Genomic DNA, 14245 nt, shown 5'->3' with positions numbered 1-14245 from the left:
CTTAAACATTTATGAGAGCTAAAAATATTATGTTATTGAATGCAAATACCTATCCATGCATGAAAATAAATATTTCTATAATAAAAATGTGTAAACAGCCTCTAAAATGAGTTATTACAATATAATTAGAAAAATAAATATAAATACAAATAAAGATTTAGAACAGAAATAAAAATAAAAATAAAAATTATGCTAACATATAATACTCTTTAATTAATAATTCTACTATATATTCAAATGAAGGATATATTTTCAATAACTCGAAACACATTAAACATATAAAACAATTTATAAAAAGTATTCCACAGTATGATCATATTCAAAATAATAGTGATTAAATAAAATCAAAAATAGATAGATGAGACCATATATTATGAAGAAGATAAAATTTTAAAATATGTTATGATCATGCAAATGAACATGAATATAAAAAATATATTGTAATAACACAACATGGAGAAGATAGGATGGAGGAGGAAGAAAGTATCTTAATTATCGAGAGAACAGATAGTATCGAATATGAGGATGAAAAAGCTAGTATCGAATACGAGGATGAAAAAGCTAGTATCGAATACGAGGATGAAAAAGCTAGTATCGAATACGAGGATGAAAAAGCTAGTATCGAATACGAGGATGAAAAAGCTAGTATCGAATACGAGGATGCAAAATATAGTATCATATATAAGGATGAAAATGTTAATCCAATATGTCTATGAAAAAGTAAAATTTAACAAAAAATATAAATTATCATAATAATAATCAGCGTGCAAAAAAAGAAATAATGATTATTGTATATATGATAATGATCATTATGTTAATAATTGTTCTTATAGTGAAAATATAATATGTAACCAATTTCATGATATGAAATTATATGTAAAAACACCTATGAGAAAAAAATATAATAAAATACGAAAAATAATATAAAATTTTACTTAGTAAGTATATATAAAAAAATAAACCTTATGGAAAATCACAAAAAACACAAAATTAAACGAATAAGAAACAATTTAACATAACATAAAACAAAACTGAAAGGATATGAACATACTAAAGTAAAGGAAGATAAAAATAATTTAATGAGTACAAGATATATTTCGTAGTATTAAAAAAGTGAAAATTTTATGTATATTTCTAAATATAGCCCAACAGGGTAAAATAAGATATACATAAAGGCAAGAATAAAACGACCATGAATTAAGATGAGCTAAATAGCAGAAAACGAAAAAGAAGAAATAGTCATTAAATGTAGATACTTTCATTATAAATAAAAAATAACTTTTTGTCTTTTTACAAAAATAAATTCCAAAAAAAAAAAAAAAAAATGTAGATTTAATGAGAATACACCTACAAAATATTAGTCATTACTATTCTTATACAATTCTTATATGAGTATACAAAGGATATTTCAGAATAATAATTACTAGATTTATACATTATTCATATGATTTTCCTATATTATCGTGATAATATATATATATTTATATATATATATATATATATACTAGTTATACACATATAGGAATATTAATACTGTTAAAATAAATGCTCAAAAATAACTACAGTATTTTTATATTAAAGCTCATATATATATGTATTTTCCGAGTTTATTTTAAATTGTTGGGTGTGTTAACAGCTATTAAAGGTGCTTGCTCAACTGTAAAACCGGCATGTACACGTACATATATGCACACATGTGTACATATATATTTATATATTTTTTTTTTCTTAGTTTGAAAAAAAAATAATAGTAAATACCTATTTAAAAAGCACTTCTTCTTAGCAGTTAGTATATAATGTAAATTCTGAAGTAACCATATCATTAACAATAATATATATATATGTACATAAACTTACGCGTTTTTCAGTATTTTATAATATATAAAAAAAAAAAAAATACTTCAAATTAATGAGAGTTTTAAAAAATAAAAACAAAAAAACAAATGTTAAACAGATGTTTAAGCCTTGTATGTATTGGGCTCTCCATATATACTAAATATTTATTTACATTATTAATATATTAAAATTAATAGATTATTATATAATTTTACTTATTTCCATCAATATATTACAATATATATTTTCTCATTTTTCTTAATAATATTGATAGCCTAAACAAAAAATAATGAAAATAAATTATTAAGTTTAAATGTATTTAAAATAAAAAAAATATAATAAATATGATTTGAAATAAAGAAATTATGAGAATTTTTTTCTTAATATTTAGATAAAAAATTTTTTCTTTTTTTTTTTTAATTTTTTGTTATTTTAATATAATTGTAACCGATTACAAATTTTTAAATTACTAAAAATATTATAAACATTGAATTATAAAGATTAAAAAATATATAATATTATAATTATTTAGTCTTTTTTAATATGTTTATTATTATTATTATTTTTTTTATAATTATAATACATATTATATATTTTATTATTTGTTTATGGCTACTCCCTATTATACAACAAATTCTAAGTCAAAATTAGTAGGAAATATATATATATATAACATATTTGTAGTCAATTTACGTGTAAAAAGAGGAGTGAGAAAAAATGATATCAGTACTTACTGCACCAATTTCAATTCTTTTTATATTTTTATCTCTGCAAGATAATGTAAAATGCATCTTTCATAAAAATCGTAATATCGATGAATTAAAATATATGATTGACAACAAGGAATTGTTTATTAATTTAAAAGCATTAGAAAAATTAATAATTAAATCATTACATACAGATGAATTAAAAGTTCCAATAGTAAAACCAGAAAATAAGGAATATCTCAACGATATGTCAAATTTTAAAATAATTAAAGTAAACACCCAAAATGGAGATATAAATGAATATTTCATACCTAACACTGCAGCGAGTGTGCATGATATAATAAAATATGAGCATATTGCAAAAGAACAACTTATACAGTCTTATAATTTTGAAATTTCAGATTCAATTAAGAAAAAAATTATAATATTAAGAGCTTTAAAAATAATAAAAATTATGTTAATACCCATGGATTCATATAAAAATACAAAAGATTTAAAAAAATCGCTAATAGAATTAAATGAATTATTCTTGTACGATGATGAAGATTATAAAATAGATAACTCTCAACAAAATTTTGAAGAATATTTTGAAAATACTTTAAACTACATTAATGAAATAAAAAAAAAAGGACCTAAGGAAAATGCGTATTTATCTGTAATATTAGGAAATACCAATTTAGATGTAAGCAATTCTAATGATATGTTTTTCACAACGAATGATAATATTAACCTTCTGAGGAACTTAGACAAGATATCTAGTCATTATGGTATAGCAATGTATACTTTAGTTGGCTCTCATCTCATAGGTGCTGTTTTTTTCTTATTCGTAAATGTTAAAAATAAGGTCTTTTTCCGCTTTCCCCTTTTATATTTTCTATTCATTTTTTTCTATTCATTTTTTTCTATTCATTTTTTTTTATTCATTTTTTACTGTTTATTTTTACTGTTTATTTTTACGGTTTATATTTTCTTTTTATTGTTTCCGTTCATTTTATAACTTTTTTTTTTTCAATTATTACCACTACAGCATTAGGACATTTCCTAATCTTAAAATTGGCCCTTAAAAATTTTGAGAACTATTTTATGCAAGGAGAATTAACATTTTTTAGTTGGCAAAAAATCTTGCAGCACAATATATCAGATAGGTTTAGATTACTTGATATAATGTGTGATGCCGATGGCATAAATTATTCAAAGAAAAAACGAAGAAAAAGTTATTTAAAAAATAATAAAAACTCATCATGCGATGAATGTAATATATTAGAGTTTTTGATTCATCATTTCAATAAATATCAAATGGAGTTAATTACAAATATATATCAAGAGGATTTTAACACGCAGGTATTATTAGAGCACAATCATATAAAGGAGGATTTCCTCAAATTCATGTGTAATGATATAGATAGTTGTAATATGTACAGTAGTAATAATTTTTTAACTGAAGGTATTAATGTAATCCCTGTAGAAAGTAGAAGTTCTTATTCTAGCAGTATAAACCCATTCAACTTAGAAACAAACTTTTTTATTTTTACTAAACAGTATAATTACTTTAGTCCAAAAAAAATTATATATATGCACTTTTTAAATCTGACTGGACTTTTAAGTAGTTTAAAAAATTTTTTTTTCATCATATCTTAACATATATTTCACGCATTCTTCTACATATTTAACACTGTTTTCTGTAACTGCATGTATATATATATATACGTATATATACATACCTTTTTAATATTATCAGATAATAAAGCCATGGCTTATGCAAGTTCTCTTTACTTACCAGGATATAACAATGGTAAAAAAAAAAAAAAAGAAAAAGAAAAAGAAATAAAATAAAATAAAAAGAAAAAAGAGATCCATTCAACAAATAATCATAATTCTTAATTCCCCTTTAGCTATACATTTATCTTATGATCAGAAATCTAACATTACAGATCTACTTTGTCATTTAATAGAATGTAATTTTTTAAAATTTAAGAGAAATAACATTAATACTTATAATAAGAAAAATCGAATTTGTAACATTATTTAAATTATAGTAAATACTTTTTATGTCCAAAATAATAAATAAAAATTTTTACAAATTACAGGTGTTCAAACATGTGTTTTGTCACATAAAGAGCATAAGGGATTACAAGATAAAGATATTAAACACTCAGATCATAAACAATTTGATTCAACAAAATGTAACATGTGCAAGGGAATATTTATGTACATCAACAGTAATATTAAAAAAAAAAAAAAAAAACATAAACGAAAACAAAAACAAAAACAGTAACAAAAACAGTAACAAAAACAGTAACAAAAACAGTAACAAAAACAGAAACAGAAACAAATATAAATAATTTATCCTTATACTTTTCTACGTCTGTGGTGTAACTTATGATGCATATTTTTTTGTTTTTATTCTAATCCTAGAAAAACAAGAAGGATGCCTATCCATGTTACAAAAATATTATAACTATGTTACGAATGTTATTAAATTAAATGATATAAGTACATTAATAAGAAATGTAAACTTTTATGAGGATTATGATAATTTTTTAGCAAATGATATAAATTGGTATACATTTTTATTACTATTTAGACTTACAACTTATGAGGGTAACTGTAGAAAAAAAGAAAATAATAAAAAAAAATAATAAAAAAAAATAATAAAATATAAAATAAAATAAATAGTAATAATAATAATAGTAACAGAACCTCTTAAAAGGACTAGTAATAATATTTATTCCTTTTTAAAATTAAAAATAAAAAAATCAATGAATTCACTTTTAACTGTGTTTGCACGCACGAATGTACATAGTACTAATGCATACTACTGTTTTCGTAGATATTGCTCATAAAAATATAGCAGAAGCTATGTATTTAAGTTTAAAAGAAGAGGATACCTTTCATAGGAAAATTACTACAAGCTATTGGTTTCCTTCTGCAGTCAAAAAATCATACACATTATATGTTAGAAGGAACTTGCCTATGAGCTTAATAGAAAGTATGACAGAAAATGAACTTTTTATATCTTTACTTAACTTTTCCATAATTTCATTTCTAAATGTTTCTTTTTTACCCTCTTTATTCACATTTTGATGTACATATACTTATATATATATATATATATATATATATATACACCTATATAATGCATAAGTATAAATTTCAAAGCAATTTCCATACCTGTGCTAATATTTTCCCCCATTCAGAGTTAGAGAGTATGCTAAAAAGCCAAACTATAGAGAAGATAAAAAAGAGCATCAAATTTCTGGTGCATGTGAATTCCTTTTTACAGTTAGATTTTTTTAGTTACCTAAATGAACCACCAATTGGAGAATTACGACCTTATGCGCTATCTATATTGATTGAGAATAAATTTAAGGAGTGGTATGATAATTCTGAGATTGGTTACTTTTTTTTAAATTACAATAATGAATATGTGCGAAAACGAATGACAGATGGTTTAAGGTCTCAAAAATTTTTGGCACCTAAATTGGAGAAATGGAATTTTCTTATGAAAAAATATATTATGAAATCATATGAATCATATTTTAATCAAAATCACGTAAAACAATTATTTAGATATCATAATAATTATAATATAAATAATAGAATAATGTTAATGAAAGATTCTTATGAATTATATTCAAAGAATTACAAAGATATAATCTTCCTTGCTGATATATTCAATATAAGAAAATACATATCATCTACACCAAAGTCAAAATTTATAATAGATAGAACACTATATTATATGCACTCTATTGCTGGAAATTCGGTAGGTTTTTACAGATATGGTATTATATATGGATTCACTATGAATGAAAAACATTTTAAGGATGTCGCGGATGAACTGTTTGGAATATACAAAACTAACAAAAATATTTTTTCAGATATCTCCTTTTTGCAAGCAGTTTATTTGCTATGTAGAAAAATTGAAGATAGCTTTCACGTGCAAAGGACAAATGATAAAATGGTATGGTGCATTTATGTGATAACGGAATACATATACATACATACATACAAATACATATATGTGTAGAGAGATAAAATTCGCCAGGGTTGTATAATCTATTTATATAACTCTTTTGTTATTCTAATGTGGTATGTCCCTCTTTCACACTCTTTTATATCTCTTCACATTTTCAACACCTATTCACACGTTAAACATTTATTCATATTTTCCACAACTCATTATATTTTTCTCGTACTTTCACACCTCTAATAGTTCTTCACATTTTGCATGATGCACAATTTCCCCATTTTTTACCTTTATCTTTGTCATAATAGATCACAAATTAGATTGCCTTTTATTTTACCATCGCAGGGGTTAGGAAATATATTTCTCTTTAATGTTTCAAACAATTACTCAAAAATGAGCAGAGAAGAGAGGGAAGAAGAGATCAACAATTCTATGACATCCAAATTTTTCGCAAAAACATTTTTTACCATGTTCCAGATAATTTTTTCCATTATGTTAAGTAACAATGCAAACATGCTTGATAAAAAATATGGTACAACAACAATGCTATCCATGACATTACAAGAAAAAGCCTTCTTTAATGCCGCATACGCATATTATGGTAGTATATTGGATAAGATAAAAAATAGCTTTTTACCCCCATATGCCAAAAAGATAATAACTCAAATAAAATATGGAAGAACATTTATTTTCGCAAATTTGTTTCTATTATGTTCAAAAATATATTCATTGTTGAAATTAAATAATTTAAGTATTTTATGTGAAAACCAGGCTATAGCAAGTCCTAATTATTATTCTTCAGAAAAGATCATTCAGTATATTAATAGAAAATATATAGGTCTTAATTTAACATTTTTCGTATTGAGAATTCAGGATGTTCATAGTAATCCAAATGAACTTAATTTTATATATAATAAACTTCAATGGCCAGATGTCGGCAAACCTATGGGTCTCATAACAGCATATGTTATGTCCAATTTATTCATTCAAACTGGTACTGTATTCCCAGAATCTTTTCTCGCGAATTTGCGTAACCAAACAAATAAGAGCTTATCTGTAAATTATGACTTATATAAAATTATAAAAAAAAAACCAGTTGTTCATGCTCTAATATTTGATACTATTAAACGAGTAATTAATGGTTTATTAGGAACAGTATTTTTTTTTAATTTTATGCGATTATATGCTATATATCAAACTTTCGTTTATATATTTGTAAATAATATTCGTGTTCTACACAGATTTTACCGTGTATTCGAATATTATGTCACTAACCTTGTTAGGACACAATTTAGAAGATTTACTACCGATAAAGTTTTAAAATTTGTACGTAAAAAATTAATCAATATTGAAAGAACTGGTTACATGGAGGAATCAATCAAAGCTAGACTGCAAGCTAAAAATGATAGTGATAATCCTTTATTACAAAATTTTAAAGGAAATATATCTATGTTATCTCCACAAGTAACTGACGCTTTGCTTAAAGATGCATACTTAGTATATGTAGATGATAATTCTTTTTTCGATGGTTTAGATGAAGATGAAAAATTTTTGAATGATAAAAATTCTATATCTTTTAATTATTCTGAAGAACTCTAATTTAGATCATCTTTAAGAAATATTGAGTCTTACGACATAAAGAGGAAAAACGGCATAAAAACGTTAAATGAAATAAAAAAAAAAAAAAAGAAAAGAGAAATTAAGAAATGAAGAAAGAAACAAAAAACTCCCACAACATTTCATGATACTTATATTATGAAATACATATATGTAAACATATAACAAAATAGAATAAATAACAATGTACAGCAAAACAGAAAGTGCCGTGAAATTAACTTGATTAGTGTAGTTCTATACAAGTAATATTACCTACTGCATATTGCACATTGTAAGATTTAACTTTTTAATAACTTTTTTTTTTTTATTGTCAATTTTTAAATTAAAACTTTTTAATTCATATATATTAAATTAATATTTAAAATATGATTAATAAATGCATTTTTGTTTTATATGTCTCCCCTTAAAACTTATTTTTTGTTTTTGTTTATAATTATTTTGATAATTGTTTTGTTTTTTTTGATGTTTTTTTTGATGTTTTTTTTATTTTTTTGATGTTTATTTTGATTTTTTTAATATTTTTTTTAATAATTTTTTTATTATTTTTTTAATATTTTTCTAATATTTTTCTAATATTTTTCTAATATTTTTCTAATATTTTTTTAATTACAATTTTTTCTTTTTAAAACATCTTATTTCAAAATCTAACAAATAAATACATCTAAAAATTTTTTATTTAAACGCTAAGAATATCTTATAGATAGCACTTTTTGCTTCTTTGCGAAAATCACGAATTTCTGTCAATATCTTTTAATGTACGCATTTTTTTTTTTTTTTTAAATCACAACTTGTTATTGAAACATAATATTATTGAATGCTTAACTTCTTCTAAAAGGAAAGAAAAAAATAAAATAAATGATGCTTTATAATATTAAAGAAGGAAAGTCATTTATTTTATGTAGATACTTGAGATATAGTGTAAATGTATTTTTTGCCATGTATTTCTTTTTACGCAAAAAAATTTCATTTCATAATTCTTGAAGAGGAAGCGACGAAAAGAAAAAACCAGCACAAAATATATGTATCTATACACATATATATATATATATATATATATATACGTACTGATGTACGTACCTATGCATGTAAGCATTCGCTTGCTGTATATACTGCATATCATTGTGTAAAAATAAGAATAAAAAAGGTACCTTACGGAATATTAAACACATACGATTTGTCAATAATAACACTGTCAATATTAATGTACTAAAAAGGCTATTTTTCTTGTCAACAGTAATGAAAAAAAATGAGTAAAATAAGAAGGATTATTTCACATACTATACATTAATTGTAACAGCTTAAGAAGGTCCAAACGGCAGCCGGAAATACAAGAAGTGGCAAATAAGAAAGTATTAATCACATTATAAACAATAGGTTAGCAGAGGAAAGAAAATAAAAAGAATAAATGCATATAACAAAATAATTATAGATGGGCGAAATAAGGAGATATGAGAAAAGAAGAAAAGGATCTAAATGTAAAGCAAACGTAAACAAGCTAAGATAAACGCATACAGTTAAAAAATATATAGGAATAAAAGAAGCTTTTATGTACACATAAAAAACTTATTAACTATTTTCAGGACATATAAAGGACAATATGTAGTTCATAAAAAAAAAAAATATAAAAAAACATGAAATTTTTACACAATTTTTTATTTGTTTATATCTTAACCTACGAATGTTGTTTATCTAAAAATGTGTTACACAAAAACGAATACTGTATGAAACAGAATAAGCTAAAAAATGTTTGTTCCATCGAGTGTTGTATAAAATGTAAAAATAAAAAGCAAAACAAAAATCATTTCTATAGTTTCGTAAATAGAAAATGTGTTCTAGAAAGAAAGAAAAATTGTAAGTTACATTTTAACAAAATAAATTATTTGTTAAATGGAAGAAAAAGAATTAAACAATGGAACCAAAAAAAAAAATTAAATTATGTCAAAAGAAATAATGTTTTTTTTCTCTCCCTACATAATAGAAAAGAGGATGAAATATCTGACGAAAAAAATATTTTCGCAAGTATATATTCGAAAATGTTGGAAAAGGGTAAATACAAAAATAGCTTGTTAAATGATGTAGCAAGACTATTTAAAATAATACGAGAAAGTAAATACATGTTTCTCGTGGGATTTTTATTAACCATCATATCTTCAGTTGTTGATTCTTTTATTCCTATCTTTTTATCAAAAACGCTCTCTTATGTAATGGATAGGAGTTCAACAATTGTCCAAAAGAACAATTCGCCATGTATGATATCATTGATAAATTATTTTAAATTTAATAATCCTATTTATAAGTATGTATTAATTTCCCTATTAGGCATATTATTGTCATCCTTTCGGTCATATATATTTAATGTATGTGCATATTTAAGTACAAACAAATTGCAGAATCATCTATTTAGAGTATTGCTGTATAAACATATAAACTACTTTAAGAAAAAAGGTAGAGGAGAATTGATAAGTAGATTAAACTTAGATTCTTCTGAATTAATTGATATATTTACCACTAACATTATTGTACTGTTAAGAAATATTATAAAAATGGTATTGTCTTTTTATTTTCTGTATAAAATAAATGTACACCTATTTATAGTTTCCTTCCTTATCGTTATAACTATTTCGAATATTTCTATATTTTTTTCAAATATTTTTCGTAAATTGGCAAAAGAAGAGAGTAATGATGTTGCATATTCAAATAATATTGTAGAAGAATCCATCAATAATTTTTCTCTTATAAACACCTTCAATACACATAATAAAGAAATAGAAAAATTCACAAAATCTTTAGATAATATTTATATGTGTAGAATGAAATTAGGTTTATTATATAGTATAGAAAAGCTTTTAATACGTTTGATTGATATGTTAACCCTTATAGTAACCCTAATTTTAAGTAAAAGAACCTTAAAAAATAATATTTATTCAGATTCTAGAACTGTTATTTCTTCAGTTATATACATGCAAAATATTATATCCCAGTCATGCACTATTGAACAACAATATTCAAGAGTCCAAGAACTTATAGGTAATGCAGAGGATATCATAAAATTAATTGAAAAGGAATCTGTGAGTAACAGTCAGAATAAATTGAGTTCTAATAAATATCATTTTACAAATCTTTACAATTTTGTTGATATAAAAAATGTAATACTTAAATACCCCCTTATAAAAAAATTTCAAGCCATTCAAAAAAATGCTGAATATGTTGCCAATATTATTAAACCTAATTATTTGAAACTATTTGAAAGAAATTATAATAATTTATGCAAATTGTTCATAAGTGACAGAAAAAGTTTGAAAGAGGATAATATTATTTCCCTTGCATTTATTGAAGACAGGCAATTCAAAAAAAATATAAACGGAAATTCTCTTAACAATACACAGACAAACATTAAAGAGGAGGGAATTTATCACCAAACAGAAAGTAATACGAACAATATTTCAACGAATGGAAAATTTACAATTCCATTAGATGAAAAAAAAACGATAGTTGATTTTTCTCAAACTTTGAAGGAGGAAGTTCAATTTAGTAACTTACCACAAACTCATATGAAAAATGTAGCGGTAGATAATTCCTATAATAAAAATGAAAAAATATCAAATATATTAAAAAAAAATAAACCTGATATAAATATTCAAGAAATATATAATTTCATTAAAAATGAACATGAACTTATAATCAAATATAAGCTAGATAAAAAATTTATAAATTTTTTAAGAACCAAATATAAAAAAAATATCATATTGTTAATATTAAAATTATATGAAGAAAGATATAATTACATAAGTGAAGAATTTCTGTTTATGTTTGATAACATTAGCTCTTTCAAAAAATTATCTATTCAAGACAAAAAAAGTATCCTAAAGTTGAGTAACATAACAAATGACACGTTATATATTATTCTACTAACTTTCTTATTTTATAATTATTCCAAATTTTATTATAAGAAGGAAAAAAAAACTCCTATAAACATTGTAGAAAAAAAGTCGAAAACTGCAGGTGTCATTATATCCGATAATAACATATCTGGAAATAGTAATACCTCTAGCAGAAATAATACGAGTGAAGCGGATTATACAACTATAGATGACATTAGTATGAATGACATTTTAAATGATACTGCTATAATAGATTTGACCACAAGTCTTGATAAAAACGAAAATGCTACTGTAGATAGTAGTAATAGCACAAGTAATAGCTCCAGCAGCATTTATAGTAATATGAGAAAAAATGATAACACTGGAATATGTATCGGAGATACACATAAAATTAGTGAATTTCAATTGCAGAATGAACAGGAAGAACAGAAGAGAGAAAAAACAACTTTATCCTCATCGGCACATGCATGCATGAGTGAGGAAGAAATAATGAAAAAAACTAAAAACAAAAAAAACAAAAAAACAAAAAATTTGAATAGTGCATTGCCATATATAATCCAAAATGCTATCAAAGAATTAGAGATTTTAAAATTTATTGATGAAAATTATAAAAACATAAACGAAAATTTAATATTAGATAATATAAAAGATGCTAAAAAAGGAAGCACATTAGTTTTTGAAAATGTGGATTTCTATTTTGCAAAATATCCGAAGAATAAAATTTTATCAAACATTAATTTACGCTTTTCGAATAAATATACATATGGAATTTTATGTTACAATGATTCGGGGAAAAATGATCTATCGAAATTATGTGCTAGATTATATAATAAGACTTATGGAAATATATTATTGGATAATGAAAATATTGAGAATATATCAAAATATATTTTAACAAAAAAAATATCAGTCGTAGAGGAAGAAACATATTTATTTAGTGATAGCATAATATACAACATACTTTATTCCTATAACTGTAGATTAAAATCTAGTAAGAATTTATCCTATTTAAAATACAATTTCAAATTTAATAAAATTAATATAAACAGTTGTGTACACTTATTTTCTTCTGATAATGATAATACTACAAATGAAAATGATGAAGAAAACAAAAAAATAAAGAATGCTCAAAATTTAAACAAACAAATTATTAGTACCAACGAGATAAATGAACAGATTTCTACGAATAACGAGATGAATGAGCAAAACAATTTTTCACATTTCAAAAAATGCCTAATGTGTGGAAAAGAAATAAATACAAAGTTACTAGAAGAGCAGAGAAAAAAAAAAAGTTATAACAAATATAAAGTGCACTTCATAAAAAAACTATATAAAGAAATAATAAAAGTGTCTAAAATTGTTCGTATAAATGATTTAATAAATTCATACAAAAACAAATTCTTTCATAATATTAATGAAAAAATTTTGTCAGGCGGGCAGAAGCAAAAAATATCCTTAGCTAGAGCTATTATAAAAAAACCGAACATTCTAATATTAGATGAAGCATTTAATGCTTTGGATTCAGTAAATGAGCTAAAAATTTTTTCAAGTATTAAAAACTACTTACCTAATTGTACTATAATAAATCTTTCTCATAAAATTACGACAATTAATCGATGTGACTATATTTATGTTTTAAAGGATGGAAAAATTATAGAACAAGGTTTAAGAGTGAAATTGGAACAGAACAGGAACAGTGTGTATGCCAAGAAGCTTAATGAAATTTAGCATGAAAGTAAATAGTTAAATTTGTAGGTGGGTACGTAATTGTTGGTATGGGCAGTTGTTTATATATATATTTTTATGTTTGTATGTACATTGTGATAGACCATTTGTATGGGCTTAATAATCTACATATGTACAGTGTACATCCGATATGCTTAAAACAAAAATGAAATCCTTGGTATGTAAAATCCGGCAAATCATCGATCACATGCTCTATTTGCAGTTCTATGGTAAAAGGCACAGTCACTAAAATTCGAATAAATGCCATACAAAGATTCGAATTTCATATGTTATAATTCATATCCTACTTTCATATTAATTTTCTTTATAAATATGAATTATAACATTACAAAAAATGTTCTAATTTTTTGGTAAAAAATAAAAAAATAAAAAATTTACCAAACTAATGTGTCCTTTTTCAATAAAACATTTATATAATTGTAATTCGTATATATATTATTTGTTTCTATTTAACATAAAAATTATTCTTTAATTTCTGTGTTATTTGG

At 23.3% G+C, this 14245-nt stretch overlaps 1 protein-coding gene and 1 pseudogene across 2 annotated transcripts; both read left to right on the top strand.

The window, feature by feature from the left end:
- Nucleotides 1–2553: 2553 nt before the first annotated feature.
- On the top strand, nucleotides 2554–8112 carry MKS88_002567 (annotated as a pseudogene). The gene is made up of 9 exons: nucleotides 2554–3349; nucleotides 3571–4146; nucleotides 4282–4335; nucleotides 4436–4558; nucleotides 4631–4726; nucleotides 4959–5144; nucleotides 5374–5532; nucleotides 5741–6507; nucleotides 6760–8109. Coding segments are annotated over exons 1-9 (4107 nt in total).
- Nucleotides 8113–9761: 1649 nt separating this feature from the next.
- On the top strand, nucleotides 9762–13739 carry MKS88_002566 (ABC transporter B family member 4; the record flags this gene model as incomplete). The annotated part of the gene is made up of 1 exon (XM_067215585.1): nucleotides 9762–13739. One exon carries the CDS (start codon nucleotides 9762–9764, stop codon nucleotides 13737–13739), a length of 3978 nt encoding a protein of 1325 aa, XP_067073997.1.
- Between the last annotated feature and the right edge of the window lie 506 nt (nucleotides 13740–14245).

This window comes from Plasmodium brasilianum, chromosome 8 (genome assembly GCF_023973825.1).
Source record: "Plasmodium brasilianum strain Bolivian I chromosome 8, whole genome shotgun sequence".
NCBI lineage: Eukaryota > Apicomplexa > Aconoidasida > Haemosporida > Plasmodiidae > Plasmodium > Plasmodium brasilianum.
The sequence above is the reverse complement of the archived record's forward strand: the minus strand, read 5'-3'. Positions and strand labels throughout refer to the sequence as shown.